Source organism: Gopherus flavomarginatus, chromosome 9, assembly GCF_025201925.1.
Source record: "Gopherus flavomarginatus isolate rGopFla2 chromosome 9, rGopFla2.mat.asm, whole genome shotgun sequence".
NCBI lineage: Eukaryota > Metazoa > Chordata > Testudines > Testudinidae > Gopherus > Gopherus flavomarginatus.
Genome location: NC_066625.1, coordinates 5,189,107 through 5,203,920, shown reverse-complemented (window position 1 = coordinate 5,203,920; position 14,814 = coordinate 5,189,107). Strand labels below are relative to the sequence as shown.

The following is a 14,814-nucleotide window of genomic DNA, read 5'->3' as shown; positions in this document are numbered from 1 at the left end:
GAGGTGACCAATGCATTGTAGTTTCCTCGGGAGATCAGTGGTGTCACGGAGATAGCTGGGAGTGCTGGTGGCATAGGGTCTGAGTAGAGAGTCCATATATCCAGACAGTCCTTCAGTGAGAGTGCCAATGCCCGAGATGATGGGGCTTCCAGGATTTCCGGGTTTGTGGATCTTGGGTAGTAGATAGAATAACCCTGGTCGGGGCTCTAGGGGTATGTTGATTTCTTCTGGTGTTAGTGTAGGGAGTGTCCTGAATAGATGCTGTAGTTTCTTAGTGTATTCCTCAGTGGGATCTGAGGGAAGTGGCCTGTAGAATTTGGTATTGGAGAGTTGTCTGGCAGCCTCCTTTTGGTAGTCAGACCTGTTCATGATGACAACGGCACCTCCTTTATCAGCCTCTTTGATGATAACGTCAGGGTGGTTTCTGAGGCTGTGGATGGCATTGCGTTCTGCACGACTTAGGTTGTGAGGCAAGCGATGTTGTTTTTCCACGATTTCTGCCTGTGCACGCCGGCGGAAGCATTCAATGTATAAGTCCAGACTGTCATTTCGACCCTCAGGAGGAGTCCATGTGGAGTTCTTCTTCTTGTGCTGTTGGTGGGAGGGCACCTGTGTATCAGTGCACTGTTCAGTGTTGTCCTGGAAGTATTCTTTGAGTCGGAGACGGCGAAAGTGAGCTTCCAGATCGCCACAGAACTGTATCATGTTGGTGGGGGTGGCAGGGCAGAAAGAGAGTCCCCGAGATAGGACAGACTTTTCTTCTGGGCTGAGTGTGTAGTTGGATAGATTGACGATATTGCTGGGTGGGTTAGGGGTACCACGGTTGTGGCCCCACGTAGCAGGTAGGAGTTTGGACAGCTTACAGTCCTTTTTCCTTTGTAGAGAGGTGAAGTGAGTAATGTAGATCTCCTGTCTTATTTTAGTGAAGTCCATGTGTATAGAAGTTTGGTTATTAATGAGAGTCTCCAGGTTGGAGAGCTCTTTTTTGATGTTTTCCTGTTTGTTGTATAGGATGCTGATCAGGTGGTTCCTCAGTTTTTTTGATAGAGTATGGCATAATCTCTCACTGTGGTCTGTGTACTATGTAGATAACGGAAAAGGATAAATGGACACAAATCAGACATTAGGAATGGCAATATACAAAAACCTGTAGGAGAGCACTTCAACCTCCCTGGCCACACTATAGCAGACCTTAAGGTGGCCATCCTGCAGCAAAAAAACTTCAGGACCAGACTTCAAAGAGAAACTGCTGAGCTTCAGTTAATCTGCAAATTTGACACCATCAGCTCAGGATTGAACAAAGACTGTGAATGGCTTGCCAACTACAGAACCAGTTTCTCCTCTCTTGGTTTTCACACCTCAACTGCTAGAACAGGGCCTCATCCTCCCTGATTGAACTGACCTCGTTATCTCTAGCTTGCTTGCTAGCATATATATACCTGCCCCTGGAAATTTCCACTACATGCATCTGAGGAAGTGGGTATTCACCCACGAAAGCTCATGCTCCAAAACGTCTGTTAGTCTATAAGGTGCCACAGGATTCTTTGCTCCTGTTGAGTTGTGTTTTTCAGTCACTCTGAGCAAACCTATGCCTGTCTTGTTGGAGAAGAGACAGAAAAATGGTTCTTCCATTTACCAATTGGTGAATCATTTTGAGAATGAGAGAGATCCTCTTATGACTCAACTTCCTAAATTTACTCCATGACATTCTCTGACGGATCCCCACAGACCAGAAGTTAAGGGTTCCTTAGAAGAACCTCCCATACTTGCTACAAACTTGGGTTCAGTCCCAGCTTAAATCCATCCCTGTTCCAGAAAGTGCTTATACACGTGCTGAGTAAGAATGGATTGCTGAGTCGGTGCCTTGGACAGGAGGGCCAAGTAGCAAAAGTCATGGAGGAAAGTTAATGCCAAGAGTCAGAAGAATGGAGTGAGTGGCATTTTATGCCCCTTTTGTTCATGTGAAGGTTTTTATAAGGAGCGTGTCACATGGGACCAGATACTCACGGCACCAACTCCCGTTGATTTCAATGAGACTTAAGTGCCTAAGTACTGGTAAGGGATCTGCACCTTGGTATCTAAGGCCTGGTCTACACTAGGGCCGGGGGTTGATGTAAGATACGCGACTTCAGCTACAGGAATAGCGCAGCTGAAGTCGATGTATCTTATTTCAACTTACCTTCCGTCCTCACGGTGTGGGATCAACAGCCATGGCTCCCCCCATCAACTCCACTTCCACCTCTCGCCCTGGTGGAGTTCCAGAGTCGACGGGAGCGCGTTCGGGGATCGGTATATCGCGTCTAGACGAGACACGATATATCGATCTTCGATAGAGCGATGGCTACCCGTCGATCCAGCGGGTAGTCTAGACTTACCTTAAGGGCCTGATCCAAGTCTCACTGAAGTCAATGGCAAGATTCCCATTAATTGGGCTGCAAAGCAGACCCTGGACCTCTTCCGCCAGTTTCACTCCTTTCTGATGCCATTCTCCACATGGATTGTACTGTAACTGTGGTTGAAGGTCAGATCGATGCAATTTGGAGGGCATGGTTATGATGTACACAGTGCTGCAGGTGTCTGTGGTGCTTTATAGCCATGCAAGAAGAGACGACCTGTGGCCCCAATGAGCTAACTGTCAAAGGGCCACATCCTGTGTTCACCCAGTTAGTGGCAGAGGAGTCTGAGAAGCAGGGATATGCAGAATCAGGCCTATATTTACACAGCATCCAGACAAATGGTGACTTGGGGAACACCGACATTCACAATAAAACTTTGTAGTCATTGGTGTTCATATCTGATTTTTTTTTTTCCTTACAGGCTAGAAGCCTCAGGCCATCTGAAGGACAAAACATATTCCTTGAGCAACTTACGTATTGCTTTGCCTGATCACAGAGGCAGCCCTGCTGCGATGCAGGGGGCTGGGTTAGATAACCCACCCGAATCAAGCGATTCTCCAAAAATATTCCCAGACTAAACAATTATTCAGACTATATAAGAGGCTTAAATAACCGTCCCGCTCCTGCAGAGATAGGAGGAAAGCTGCGTGCATTTGCTTTGAGTCTTCTCCTTTGACTGTCCACATTAAATTAAAAACAATCATAAGCACAAAAAACCCTTTCGAGGCTGCCATAGCTTATTATACCGCATGTTATCCAGTACAACATCAGTCTCGTTCACAATGTCCTTCATGAAAGCCATATCCCAAAGCACTTTGCAATTCTGAAATTGAAATACACCTCTACCCCGATATAACACTGTCCTCGGGAGCCAAAAAATCTTACCACATTATAGGTGAAACTGTGTTATATTGAACTTGCTTTGATCCACTGGCTTGCGCAGCCCCCCCCGCCCCCGCCCCCGGAGTGCTGCTTTACCGCGTTATATCCAAATTTGTGTTATATCGGGTGGCATTATATCAAGGTAGCGGTGTAATAAGTGATAGCCAAAGGAAAGAGAAGTGTACAGAGGCACTAGCCAGGGAAGAGATGAGAATCAAAGAGAGGAGTTGTGTCCATGGCAGGGAGATTCAGAAAAGCAAATTCCAGTGGTAAGAGCTGTGGAGAAGTGCTCTCTCTTCCACTAGCGGTGAAGAAGGACTAAGAAAAGGCTGGTGTTAGGAACCATGATGGGGAATAGAGAGGGTTTAAAATCAGCTGGAGAGAGTACATGGAGAGTCTTAAAAACAAGGGGGGCAATTTTGAACAATGTCTAAATGCCAGCTGTGGTTTTTTCCTACACTAAAACTTATTACTCAAACATTTTAGACATTTTTCTTTTCAGCCCCTTCTCAGACTATTTAGAGAGAGGCAGATCTTTGGAGAGAGATTTCATGGCCTACTGGCGAGGATTTGTTTGATTACGTGTAAGAATTCATCCACTTTAGCTTGAAAGAGAGCTGACACCAACTGTTAGCAGCCCTCTGAAATTGCCTGTCAGGTGACCTTGAAAGGATTGTAGGGAAAAAAAACTATCTTCTTAGAAGCAGGGTCCGAACTGATCATGAGCAACCTCAGACGGTGAAGTCACTTCCTTTCTGGTTTTGTTTGTGTTCTAACCAGGCTGCTATGTCCGCAAAGTGGTGAACGTCACATTTGGACTCCTGATCACCTATCTCAGTATACCTGTCGTTCTCAACCTGCTTAATTCCAGACAAGTCATGAACACCTCATTCAACCCGCTCAGGATAGTAAACACATACGGCGCTTTTGGAAGGTACTAATTATTTGAATAGACCCACAGAACACCTGTTCTGTTCTAGTCTCCTATCAACATCATGAAATATAGTCAATTAGCCAGTCTTTGTATCTTACATGAGTTTTTTTTAATCTCTCTGGTAGCTGATAGGTTCAGAGTAGCTGTTCATTGGATGGAGGGGAAAGGGTGTGCTTGAAAGAGATCACAAAATCCTCTCCTACTGTATTATGATTTGTTTGACTATAGTTTTGCTTTAAATTTATAACCATTCTTAAGAGGCACAATATATTAGATATAAAAAGATTATGATAATAAGCATAGAAGGAAGAGAGTCATATGAGTCATATTTAGAGTGATTTTTTTTCGTGTGTGTGTGTGTGTGTGTGTGTGTGTGTGTGTGTGTGTTTTCCTTCCTCCAGTTGGGAAAATCTCCTCCATGATCCTGCCTTGCCTTTCTGCTCTGGCAGGAGGAAAGTCATAAGGATGCCCCTGAAAAAGAGCCTTCTGCATGATAGCATACAGGGTTCTGCGTTAGGCGATTGGGCTACCTTTCTGAGGTCATACTAGCTATCTCTTCAAGTGTCCACATAGGCTAATACTTATCACTGCTTTCAACCTCATAGAACTTGTTTATCTACCGGTTGAAAACTGGCTGGGTTTGCGGTAACACCAGAGGGGTAGGGAAGGAGAAGACCCTCAACAGAGCATGTGCAATCTATTGTTGTTGCTTTGGTATTATAACAGTGTGCAGGGGCTGATTGATAACGAGGCCCCATTGTGCTAGGCTCGAGTAAGCGACATTCCCTGCTTTGTAATCTGAATAGACAAGACAGAGAAAGGGAGAGGAAAGGGGTATAAAATAGAAGCAGAGTGATGGTTTACAAACAACATGTTAGTTCCCCAGTTTTTGTGCTTGCAGCCAGGTCGGCCTGTCACGGGAGAGAGTCTGTGTAGGTGCCTGCAGCACACCCACTGTGGGATCTGCGTGCCTGCTAGTTCCTCTTGATCAGTTATTGAGCTGTTTAGAATTTAATCAGTATCTCTTGAGGATGTTGCGGGGAGGAAGTAGAACTGGAGGACTGGGAATTCGATCATCCTACCAGTTGTGTGCGCAATTCCTACTGAAGTCAACATGAGCTGTAGCCAGGCAGCTGATGGAAGGACTGGGCCCAAGTCTTTTAACCCAGCTGGAGGGTCTGAGGTAACCTGGATGAAACTGGCCAGTCTTCCATAGTTAGACCTCTGCTTCTGCCAGCCGCAGGCCCATATTGTGCTGACCATGAGATGTTCTCTAGAGCAGGTTTCTTCACCCGTGGATCTGGACTCAAAACTGGGTGACCAGAATGTTTCAAAGGGTCTCATGGCAGCTCCTGTCCCATGGGGCAGGCTGGGCTCATCTCCCTGCTCCAGGCACTGCGACCTCTGGGGTCCCAGCACCACTCAGTTTGGGCCCAGCCATCGTGATAATGGGAGTCTGGGTAGGCCAAATTTGAGTGAGTGACACTGCAACCCCATGAGCCAGGTCATAGCTCCACTCACACAGATTTGGTCCAGTCAGGGAGGCGGTAGGTTGCAGCGCCCGGGGTGGTGAGCCAAGCCCAGCTAGCCCCACAGCACAGGAACTGCAGGAGCCACCACTGTGGGGTGAGTGCCGGGCAGGATCCGACTGAAACCACCCCAGGGCCTCCAGCCCCAGACTGTGTAGTGGGTTGTGACAGGTCATAAACATTTACAAATAGTCCTGAGCCCAAAAAGGTTGAGAACCACTGCTCTAGAGGACTGAGTCAAAGGATGGAAACGGCTCCTATTGATTTGAGTGGGTTGTGGATCATACCCCAGAAAATAGCCAGCTGTTATCAAAGGGGCATTATAAAAAGAGGGATCTGACTGGCTGCTGAAGATTCTGGCTCAGCAGGTACCCAATGTAACTACCTAGGTGTGTTATGTTCTTGTTACAAAAACGTAACTTTTGTAAAAGCCACGTCATGCCGTGAGCGGTAGAACTACGCAGCAAGCCCATAGTCACGCTGGGTTTTGAAGTGATCTTTTACCCACCTTTCAAACAAGCAGAAATTTCTATTCAACCTCTGCAGAAAGGGAAGCTTTGAACAAACACGATAAAAAACAAACTTCCACGCTTTAAAACAGAGATGTGTTTTGCGTGACACATGAAAGCCCTGTTTTGGAGGAGGGTTGGAAGTGGCAGGGTAGGAGTGGTGAGAGCAAAGTTGTATTAATCCCTGCACCTCTTAGAATGGTGGAGTCTTGGAGTTATGGGAGTTTGTTGTATTTGGGTTGTTGTTTTTCTTTTTCCTCTTCAGTCTAAGATTTTTGTTTCAACAGTTACCAGAACCGAAAGAGCATGTGATGAAATGCTGCTGTAATATGTTTGTAATTCCAGCCTATGTAAACCAATAAAAAGAGGATTGCAGCTCATAATGAATATACGATTATGTGAAACTTGACATATTTTGAATCACACAGTAGGAACCTACTTTTATTAGTAATTTGGTGTCCCTGATTTACAGTGTGTTTCTAACCATTGGGCAGCTAGCCACGGCTCATAACTCAGCCGAAGGTATAGTATGGGCCTTGGCTGAAGAGTCCAGAAATCTATTAAATGCAGGTAACAATTATAAGTTGAGATGAATGGCAGTCCAAACATCTGTCACTGGAAATAAGTAAAGGAGGAGGGAATGGCTGGTCTGAGCTTTCAGTTTCTTGGGTTGGTGACGGAAAGACCAAGAGCAGACAGAGTTAGGGGAGGAGTTTTGGACCAGTTTGATAGCTAGAATGATGCTGTTCTGCAGACACCATGGCAAACAAAGCACTCCATTGTAGAACAGCGTCACTGACAGATCTTTGGGAAAAAAAGTCCTTGCGGAATGGATTTCAACATGGACTCCTCGCTATAGGTCTCCTTTTGTGGCGCGGTGCTTGCACTCTGCATTGTCCGATTGCCTTGCTGTTTGGAGGCTGACAAATCATAAGACTTAGGTCTGTGTGTGACCTGCCGTAAGGCTGGGGTGGTTTTTATATGTCTAATTAGGTACAGCCAACTTGTTTTCCTTTTCTATTTCTCTTGGCTTCAGTTGTGATGGCTCACACGCCGCCCTCCCCTGCTCGGCTGCTGAGCAATGGCTCCGTGAGACTTCTCCTCCAGCTGGGATGGCGAAACGCTTGGGCACTTTCAGACAGTTGTTAATGGTGCCCCAGGAGTAATCTGCCAGGGGGTGCTCCATATGGGGTGGGTTGTATACGCCAGCTGGCTGCCACATTCTAGAGCAGACATAACCAATTAACCTGGACGCGCTGTATATGTATCCTGCCCATTGCCACAGCCGAGGCTCAGACTGGAACTCTAATGCTCCATGACTGGCAGCCCTGCTAAGTGAACCCGAAGGAAGGGCTGTGCTGAGCTTGTCCCAGCTGGAAGCCTCTCTCCTGATCCTGCAGATGGAGTCACGTGAAATTGCATGTGCAAATACCAGAGTTGGGGGGTGCCATCAGGGCAGCCACACGTGCAGATTACACGCATGCATTTTTGCACATAGGTCGTTATGAAAATCTGAATTAGTATGGATCACTTTTGTGATTGACCGAATTTCCACTGTCCCACATGAGTTGTGCAGTCACACAGCTAAGCCTTGCACACCAAGGGGTGTGCTGCCATTAGACTGTCAGAATGGCTGAGATAGAGGGATGTGCTGGAAACCAAGTAGAGGGAGAGGCTGACCTAATGGTTAGGACACCAGTCTAGGATTGAGAGACCTGGAATGAATTCCCTCCTCTGGCTTGTGTGACCATGGGCAAGTCTCTGAGTCTCTGTGTGCCTCGATTCTCCATCCACAGAATGGGGATGGTAGCACTGCCCTACATCACCTGATGGCCCACAGGCCCAACAGGCCAGCCGCCGCCTGGGTTTCTTCACCCGGCGAGCTGTCCCCAGGACCTCTCCTTGTCCCTCCAGTCTGGGTTCCTACAGCTACTGTCTCCACCACCGTCTGAGTCCCAGCGTCCTGCTGGGCCCCCTCCGTCTGGGTCTCTCTCTCAGTAACTGGCTTGGTAACGGTCTGGGTTCCAGCCTCTTATGGGGTCCCTTCCATCCCAGTCACCACCTCTGCCACGTTTGGTCCCACCGGGCCTACCGGCATCTCCTCCTGTCGCCCCTCAGTCCCTCTGAGGGGGCAGGGCCTCTTTATATGGCCCGGTTTCCAGCAGCCCCAGCAGGCTTCCCACCTCTGGGCTGCCTGGGACTTCCTATGGTCCAATTGGGGTCCCGTCCCCTTGCCAGGACTGACGTGGACCTCTTGCTTTGGGCCTGGGCATATCCTCCAGTGGTTCTCAAACTTTTGTCCTGGTGACCCCTTTCACACAGCAAGTCTCTGAGTACGACCCCCCCATAAATGAAAAACACTTCCTTTATATTTAACGCCATTATAAAAGCTGGAGGTGAAGCGGGGTTTGGGATGGAGGCTGACAGCTCATGACCCCCAAGTAATAACCTCATGAGAGGTCCCAACCCCGCGTTTGAGAACCCCTGGGATAAACACCTTAAAGATGGTGAGGTGCTTGGGTTCTGTGGTAAGGGGCAGTCCATAGAAGTGCCTTCCATAGATTGGTGCTCAGCATCATATCAGAATCAAAATGTTAAGCTGCTACCACACTTCACCTTAGCCGAAAAGCCAAAGGCAGGTTAAAAGAAATTTTAGGTTAATGGGGCAGTTCCCTGCTGACTGTCACTATTTAGGATTTGGCACAGCCTGTGAAAATAACAACGCAATAATTATTTCCCACAGCATTACTAGGGAACGAACTGAGATCATCTTCCAAGGTACCTCCAGCCTGGACCCCAATGATCCCATGGCGGTTTGGGAGGAGTATGAATTTAAATGTAAGCCTGGGGATTTGAAGAGGAGGCCGTGCCTTATATCGCCATACCACTATCGTCTGGACTGGCTCATGTGGTTCGCTGCATTCCAGGTGTGTACCTTATATGCACTGAGGTTTGTGTGTTCTCTGGCTCAGAAAGAACAACGGAAGGCCAGGGAACAAGCAATGTGAAACTGCTGTGCCCCTTGAGTAGACCGCTACATCAACAAACATTTGTTCTCCTGTTTGTTGCAGCTGTTGTTGTAGTTGGTGGTGGTTAAACTACAGAAATAGGATAACACCTTGCTCTTATAAAGAGACTCTTTCAGCTGAGGATCTCAAAGTAGCAATACCCCTGTGCATATAAAGTAGTTATCGCCATTGTATAGGTGGGGAAACTGAGGCACATAGTGGTTGAGTGACTGTGCCAAGCTTGCAGATGGAGTTAGTGGCAGAGCCAAGGATGGGATCCATCTCTTATGTCTCTCTGTCCACAGTGCTAAACAATAGAATACATTTAAATAGCAAGACTGGATATAGGTACCTGTTTGTATTTTCTAATGGTGCGCAAATAGAAGGAGAATGTCCACTTCTGATAAATAATTTGCTTGTCAGTAGAGGTAACGTGGGCCAGTTCGGTAACACAGTTGGCTTGGAGTCAGGGATAGTAGGTTCTAACCACATCTCTGCCACTGACTCAGAGTGTGGACTTGGAGAAGTCACTTAACCTCTGTGCACCCCATTTTTCCCATCCATACAGTGGTGATAATCATACTAGTAGCAAAAAGCCCAACGTTTACTAGGTAAATTATCTTTTATTCCCATTAGATTTCATTTTGAAAATACTCTCTCTCCGTTTTTGTTATTTGTGATAGTAACATTACATCATATTTTGCCTTTTCATCCCAAAGAACCCCCAAATATTTTACAGATAGTATGCTTACAGAGATCACTTCTCCCATCACTGAAATGCACCCACCTCTGGGGTGGAACACTACAGCTCACAGGCACACTTCACAGCACTTTAGGACAGTGAAGAAGGATGCTTTATGCAGTTGGAACTGCAGGGGAAATTTAGGTAGGTAGAATGTGATTGTTCAGTTTGGAGCTTTGTCAGAACAAATTGGCTCTGCTCTTAGGAAAAACATATTAGGGTTTTAAATTACCTGAATAGGTGAGCACTTCAGTGAATACAAAGAATATACAGTACCTACTGTGGATTTATTGCACATTCACAAGGGAGAAAAAATATGTGAAGCCCTAGTTTGAATTTCTATTTAAAAATAGCTTTCCAGCTTGTTTCTCGCAAATTAGAATAAATTAGCAACACATACTGCTAAAGTCACTCAGTAGTTGTTTTTGTGACCAGGAGGAGAGGTACCTCCAACCAAAATATTGTGCGTCCATCCCGTAAGGAGTGTATGTACGTGTCAATAAAGGATCACTTTTTAAAATTAAATGGAAAAAATGAATGCGGTTGAATAGAGGTTTAAGCTCAGTGGTGAATATGGCTCAACTTCAGGTAAAAAAAATATTATTTCTGAGGCCTGGTCTACACTACGCGTTTAAACCGAATTTAGCATCGTTAAACCGATTTAATGCTGTACCCGTCCACACAACGAGGCCCTTTATATTGATGTAAAGGGCTCTTTAAACCAGGGTACGTCTTCACTACCGGCCGTGTCGACAGGTAGCAATCAATTTCTCGGGGATTGATATATCGCGTCTCATCTAGACGCGATATATCGATCCCCGAACACGATCCTGTCAACTCCGGAACTCCACCAACGCGAACGGCGGTAGCGGAGTCGACAGGGGGAGCCGCGAACGTCGATTCTGCACCGTGAGGACGGTAGGTAACTTGGTCTGAGATACTTCGACTTCAGCTACGCTATTCACGTAGCTGAAGTTTCGTATCTTAGATCGATCCACTCCCCTAGTGTAGACCAGCCCCCAGTTTCTGTACTCCTCCCCGACGAGAGGAGTAGCGCTGAAATCGGTATTGCCATGTCGGATTAGGGTTAGTGTGGCCGCAAATCAATGGTATTGGCCTCTGGGCGGTATCCCACAGTGCACCATTGTGACCACTCTGGACAGCAATCTGAACTCAGATGCACTGGCCAGGTAGACAGGAAAAGCCCCGCAAACTTTTGAATTTCATTTCCTGTTTGCCTAGCGTGGAGCTGTGATCAGCCCGGGTGGCCATGCAGTCCCAAATCCAAAAAGAGCTCCAGCATGGACCGTAAGGGATATACTGGATCTAATCGCTGTATGGGGAGACAAATCTGTTCTATCAGAGCTCCGTTACAGAAGACGAAATGACAAAGCATTTGAAAAAATCTCCAGGCTATGATAGACAGAGGCCACAGCGCAGTGCTGTGTGACAAGCGTAACGGAAAGCCAAAGAATCAAATGGACGCTCATGGAGGGAGGGAGTGGGGACTGAGGACTCCAGCTATCCCACAGTCCCCGCAGTCTCCAAAAAGCATTTGCATTCTTGGCTGAGCTCCTAATGCCTGAAGGGTCAAAAACATTGTCCGGGGTGGTTCAGGGTATATCTCGTCAATTTACTCACCCCTCCTCCCCCGTGAAAGAAAAGGGAAAAAAATCATTTCTTGCCATTTTTCATTGTCACCGTATGTCTACTGCATGCTGCTGGTAGACGCGGCGCCGCAGCGCTGAACAGCAGCATCCTCTCCCCTTCTTTTCCTGATGGCAGATGGTACAAAATGGTGGAAAACCGTCATCATTCCGTGAGTGCTCCTGGCTGGCCTTGGTGAGGTCAGCCCAGGGCGCCTGGGTAAAAATGGGAATTACTCCCGGTCATTCCCGGCAGATGGTACAGAACGGCTGATAGCCGTCCTCACTGGGGGAAGGATAGCTCAGTGGTTTGAGCATTGGCTTGCTAAACCCAGGGTTGTGAGTTCAGTCCTTGAGGGGGCCATTTGGGGATTTAGTTGGGGATTGGCCCTGCTTTGAGCAGGGGGTTGGACTAGATGAACTCCTGAGGTCCGTTCGAACCCTAATAATCTATAATTCTATAGCAACTGGAGGCTGAGCTCTATCAGCCCCCCCTTTCATGTCTAAAAAAAATATTCTGTACTGCCTGGGCTGTCATAGCAGCGGGAGGCTTCCTCCCCCTCATTTTATCTCACTAAAAAGTCAGTGTTTCTTATTCCTGCATTCTTTATTACTTCATCACACAAATGGGAGGACACTGCCGCGGTAGCCCAGGAGGGTTGGGGGAGGAGGGAAGCAACGAGTGGGGTTGTTGCAGGGACACCCCCTAGAATGGCATGTAGCTCATCATTTCTGCGGGATCTCTGGGGCTCTGACCCGGAGCGGCTGTGCTCTCTGGCTCTCTAGTAGACTTGCCCCATATTCTAGGCAGGACTGACTCTATTTTTAGACAAAATATAAAGAAGGGAATGACCTGGGGAGTCATTCCCATTTTTGTCCATGCGCCCCCGGCCGACCTCAGTGAGGCCAGCCAGGAGCACCCATGACAGCAGCAGACAGTACGAAATGATTGATAACTGTCATCACCAATTTCCAGTTGCAAACAGTACAAAATGATTGATAACCGTCATCTCATCGCCAATTTACAGTGGCAGACAGTGCAATAGGGATGGTAACCATCTCTGCTACCTTGCAAAGGCAAATGAATGCTGCTGTGTAGCACTGCAGAACCACCTCTGTCAGCAGCATCCAGTACACGTACGGTGACAGTAACAAAAGGCAAAACAGGCTCCATGGTTGCCATGCTATGGCGTCTGCCAAGGCATTCCAGGGAAAAAAGGTGCAAAATGATTGTCTGCCGTTGCTTTCACGGAGGAAGGATTGAGTGACAACATTTACCCAGAATCACCCGCGACACTGTTTTTGCACCATCATGCATTGGGATCTCAACCCAGAATTCCAATGGGCGGGGGAGACTGCGGGAACTATGGGATAGCTACAGGATAGCTACCCACAGTAGAACGCTCCAGAAATCGACGCTAGCCTTGGTACATGGACGCACACCACCGAATTAATGTGCTTAGTGTGGCCACGTGCACTCGACTTTATACGATCTGTTTTACAAAACCGGTTTCTGTAAAATCAGAATAATCCCGTAGTGTAGACATACCCTCAGAAATAATAATTGTAAAAACACTTTGAATTGATATAGATAGTGATTTTCACCAAAGATTTCCCAGTGCATTACAAAGGTTGGCAAGTATCATTACTCTTGCTATAAAAGTGGGGAAACCGAGGCACAGAATGGTTACATGATTTGCCCAAGCTCACACAATGAGTCTGTGGAAGTCAGATCTAGAACCAACTTTTACCATTCCGAGTTACCTGCTCTAACTTCTAGACTTCAGAATTTGTCCAAATATCTTTTCCCCCGCATGTCACCTGCAAACAGATGGGTGTTTTTTTTTCAGTGCGGAAACTTGCAGAATTGTTTCTCAAGCCTTTTTATTCTTTTCTTCAGTCTTATTTACATTCCCATTAAAATTTACAACAGAAGTTACAAGATCAAGGCTTATGAACAATCACATAACATGAACCCACCCCAGAATATTTTATTATAGACATTTTTCCTTCATTTTCTTGACTCTCCTCTGCCTCCTCCCCCCCACCCTCTACCATTTTCTGTCTTTGTGGTATTTTCAGTTAGGCACCTTTTAAATTCTTCAGCAATGACATAAGCATCTCTCTCTGGCTACAGTTTTATATTTACCCCTCAAATTATTGTGTGCTGGAATTTCATTTAATCTGCATTAGGTATGCTTATCTCTCAGCAAGAAGACAGCAAATATTAAAACTCAAGCCAGTGCATAGCATTAAATGAAGATGAATGGAATGGAATGGAATGGAAGCAGTTGTTTGAAATCTCATTGTATTGTGGAAGGTTTTGCGTATAGGAGAGAGAAACAGCGCTGAGATGAGAGAATGGCCAATTCTTTCCAAGACAGGACTATCCCTATGGTTTTAAAATACGAAGTGTTCTCAGGTTTGAAAACAAGCGAGGACGGGGTATAGATACTAGTGCATTGTTCGCAAGTGTTGGCAGTGATGGTGTTGAATGACACTGTTACACACAAGTTAGATCTTTCAGCAGAGGTAGCCCTGGCATGTTGAGTGATGCTGATAGATATGAACAGCTTAGGGAGGAGCAGGAGAAAGAATTAAAGCAGGCAGCCCATTTACATCTTTTCCTTTTAATTCAATAAAAGATCCCCAAGGTGTGTCTCTTATGCTGCCACACAGGGGCTACAGTTGTATTTGTGCATTCAAAGCTCTGTAGTCACACATATCAATTAATTGCACTTCCACTAATTAAACTTGATGATTTCCCCCATTGGCAGTAGGGACGTGAACCAGTAGGTAAATACCTACTGGTCAGTGTGTGTTCGTGTCCCCCGCCCGACCCCCCGCTTCTGTGCCTGATCCACAGAAAGTGTAAGTTTATTACAACCTCCAGCTACCAAGCCTGGCTCGTTAGCTCAAACCGTGGAGACTTCTGCTTTCAGCTCTGGAGGCCCCTGATTGAGCCTGTGCTGTCAGCTAAACTGGCAGCTGTCACACATCCCTCGATTTCCCCAGTATCATGTAGCTGGGAGCAGAACACTGGAGTCTCTGCTGTCACCATATATATATATATATATATATATATATATATATATATATATATCAACAGGTTTCGTTATCAACAGGAGAAAAAAAACTTTTGTAGTGATAATCAGGATGGCCCATTTC

At 46.5% G+C, this 14,814-nt stretch overlaps 1 protein-coding gene across 2 annotated transcripts in view; it reads left to right on the top strand.

The window, feature by feature from the left end:
• LMF1 (lipase maturation factor 1) overlaps positions 1–14,814 on the top strand; it is a 335,172-nt gene that overhangs the window by 294,114 nt on the left and 26,244 nt on the right. For both annotated transcript variants that reach the window (XM_050967272.1, XM_050967273.1), the window contains 2 exons: positions 4,059–4,212; positions 8,994–9,177. In XM_050967272.1, coding sequence (XP_050823229.1) covers positions 4,059–4,212; positions 8,994–9,177 — 338 coding nt within the window. The remainder of the gene's footprint in view (positions 1–4,058; positions 4,213–8,993; positions 9,178–14,814) is intronic.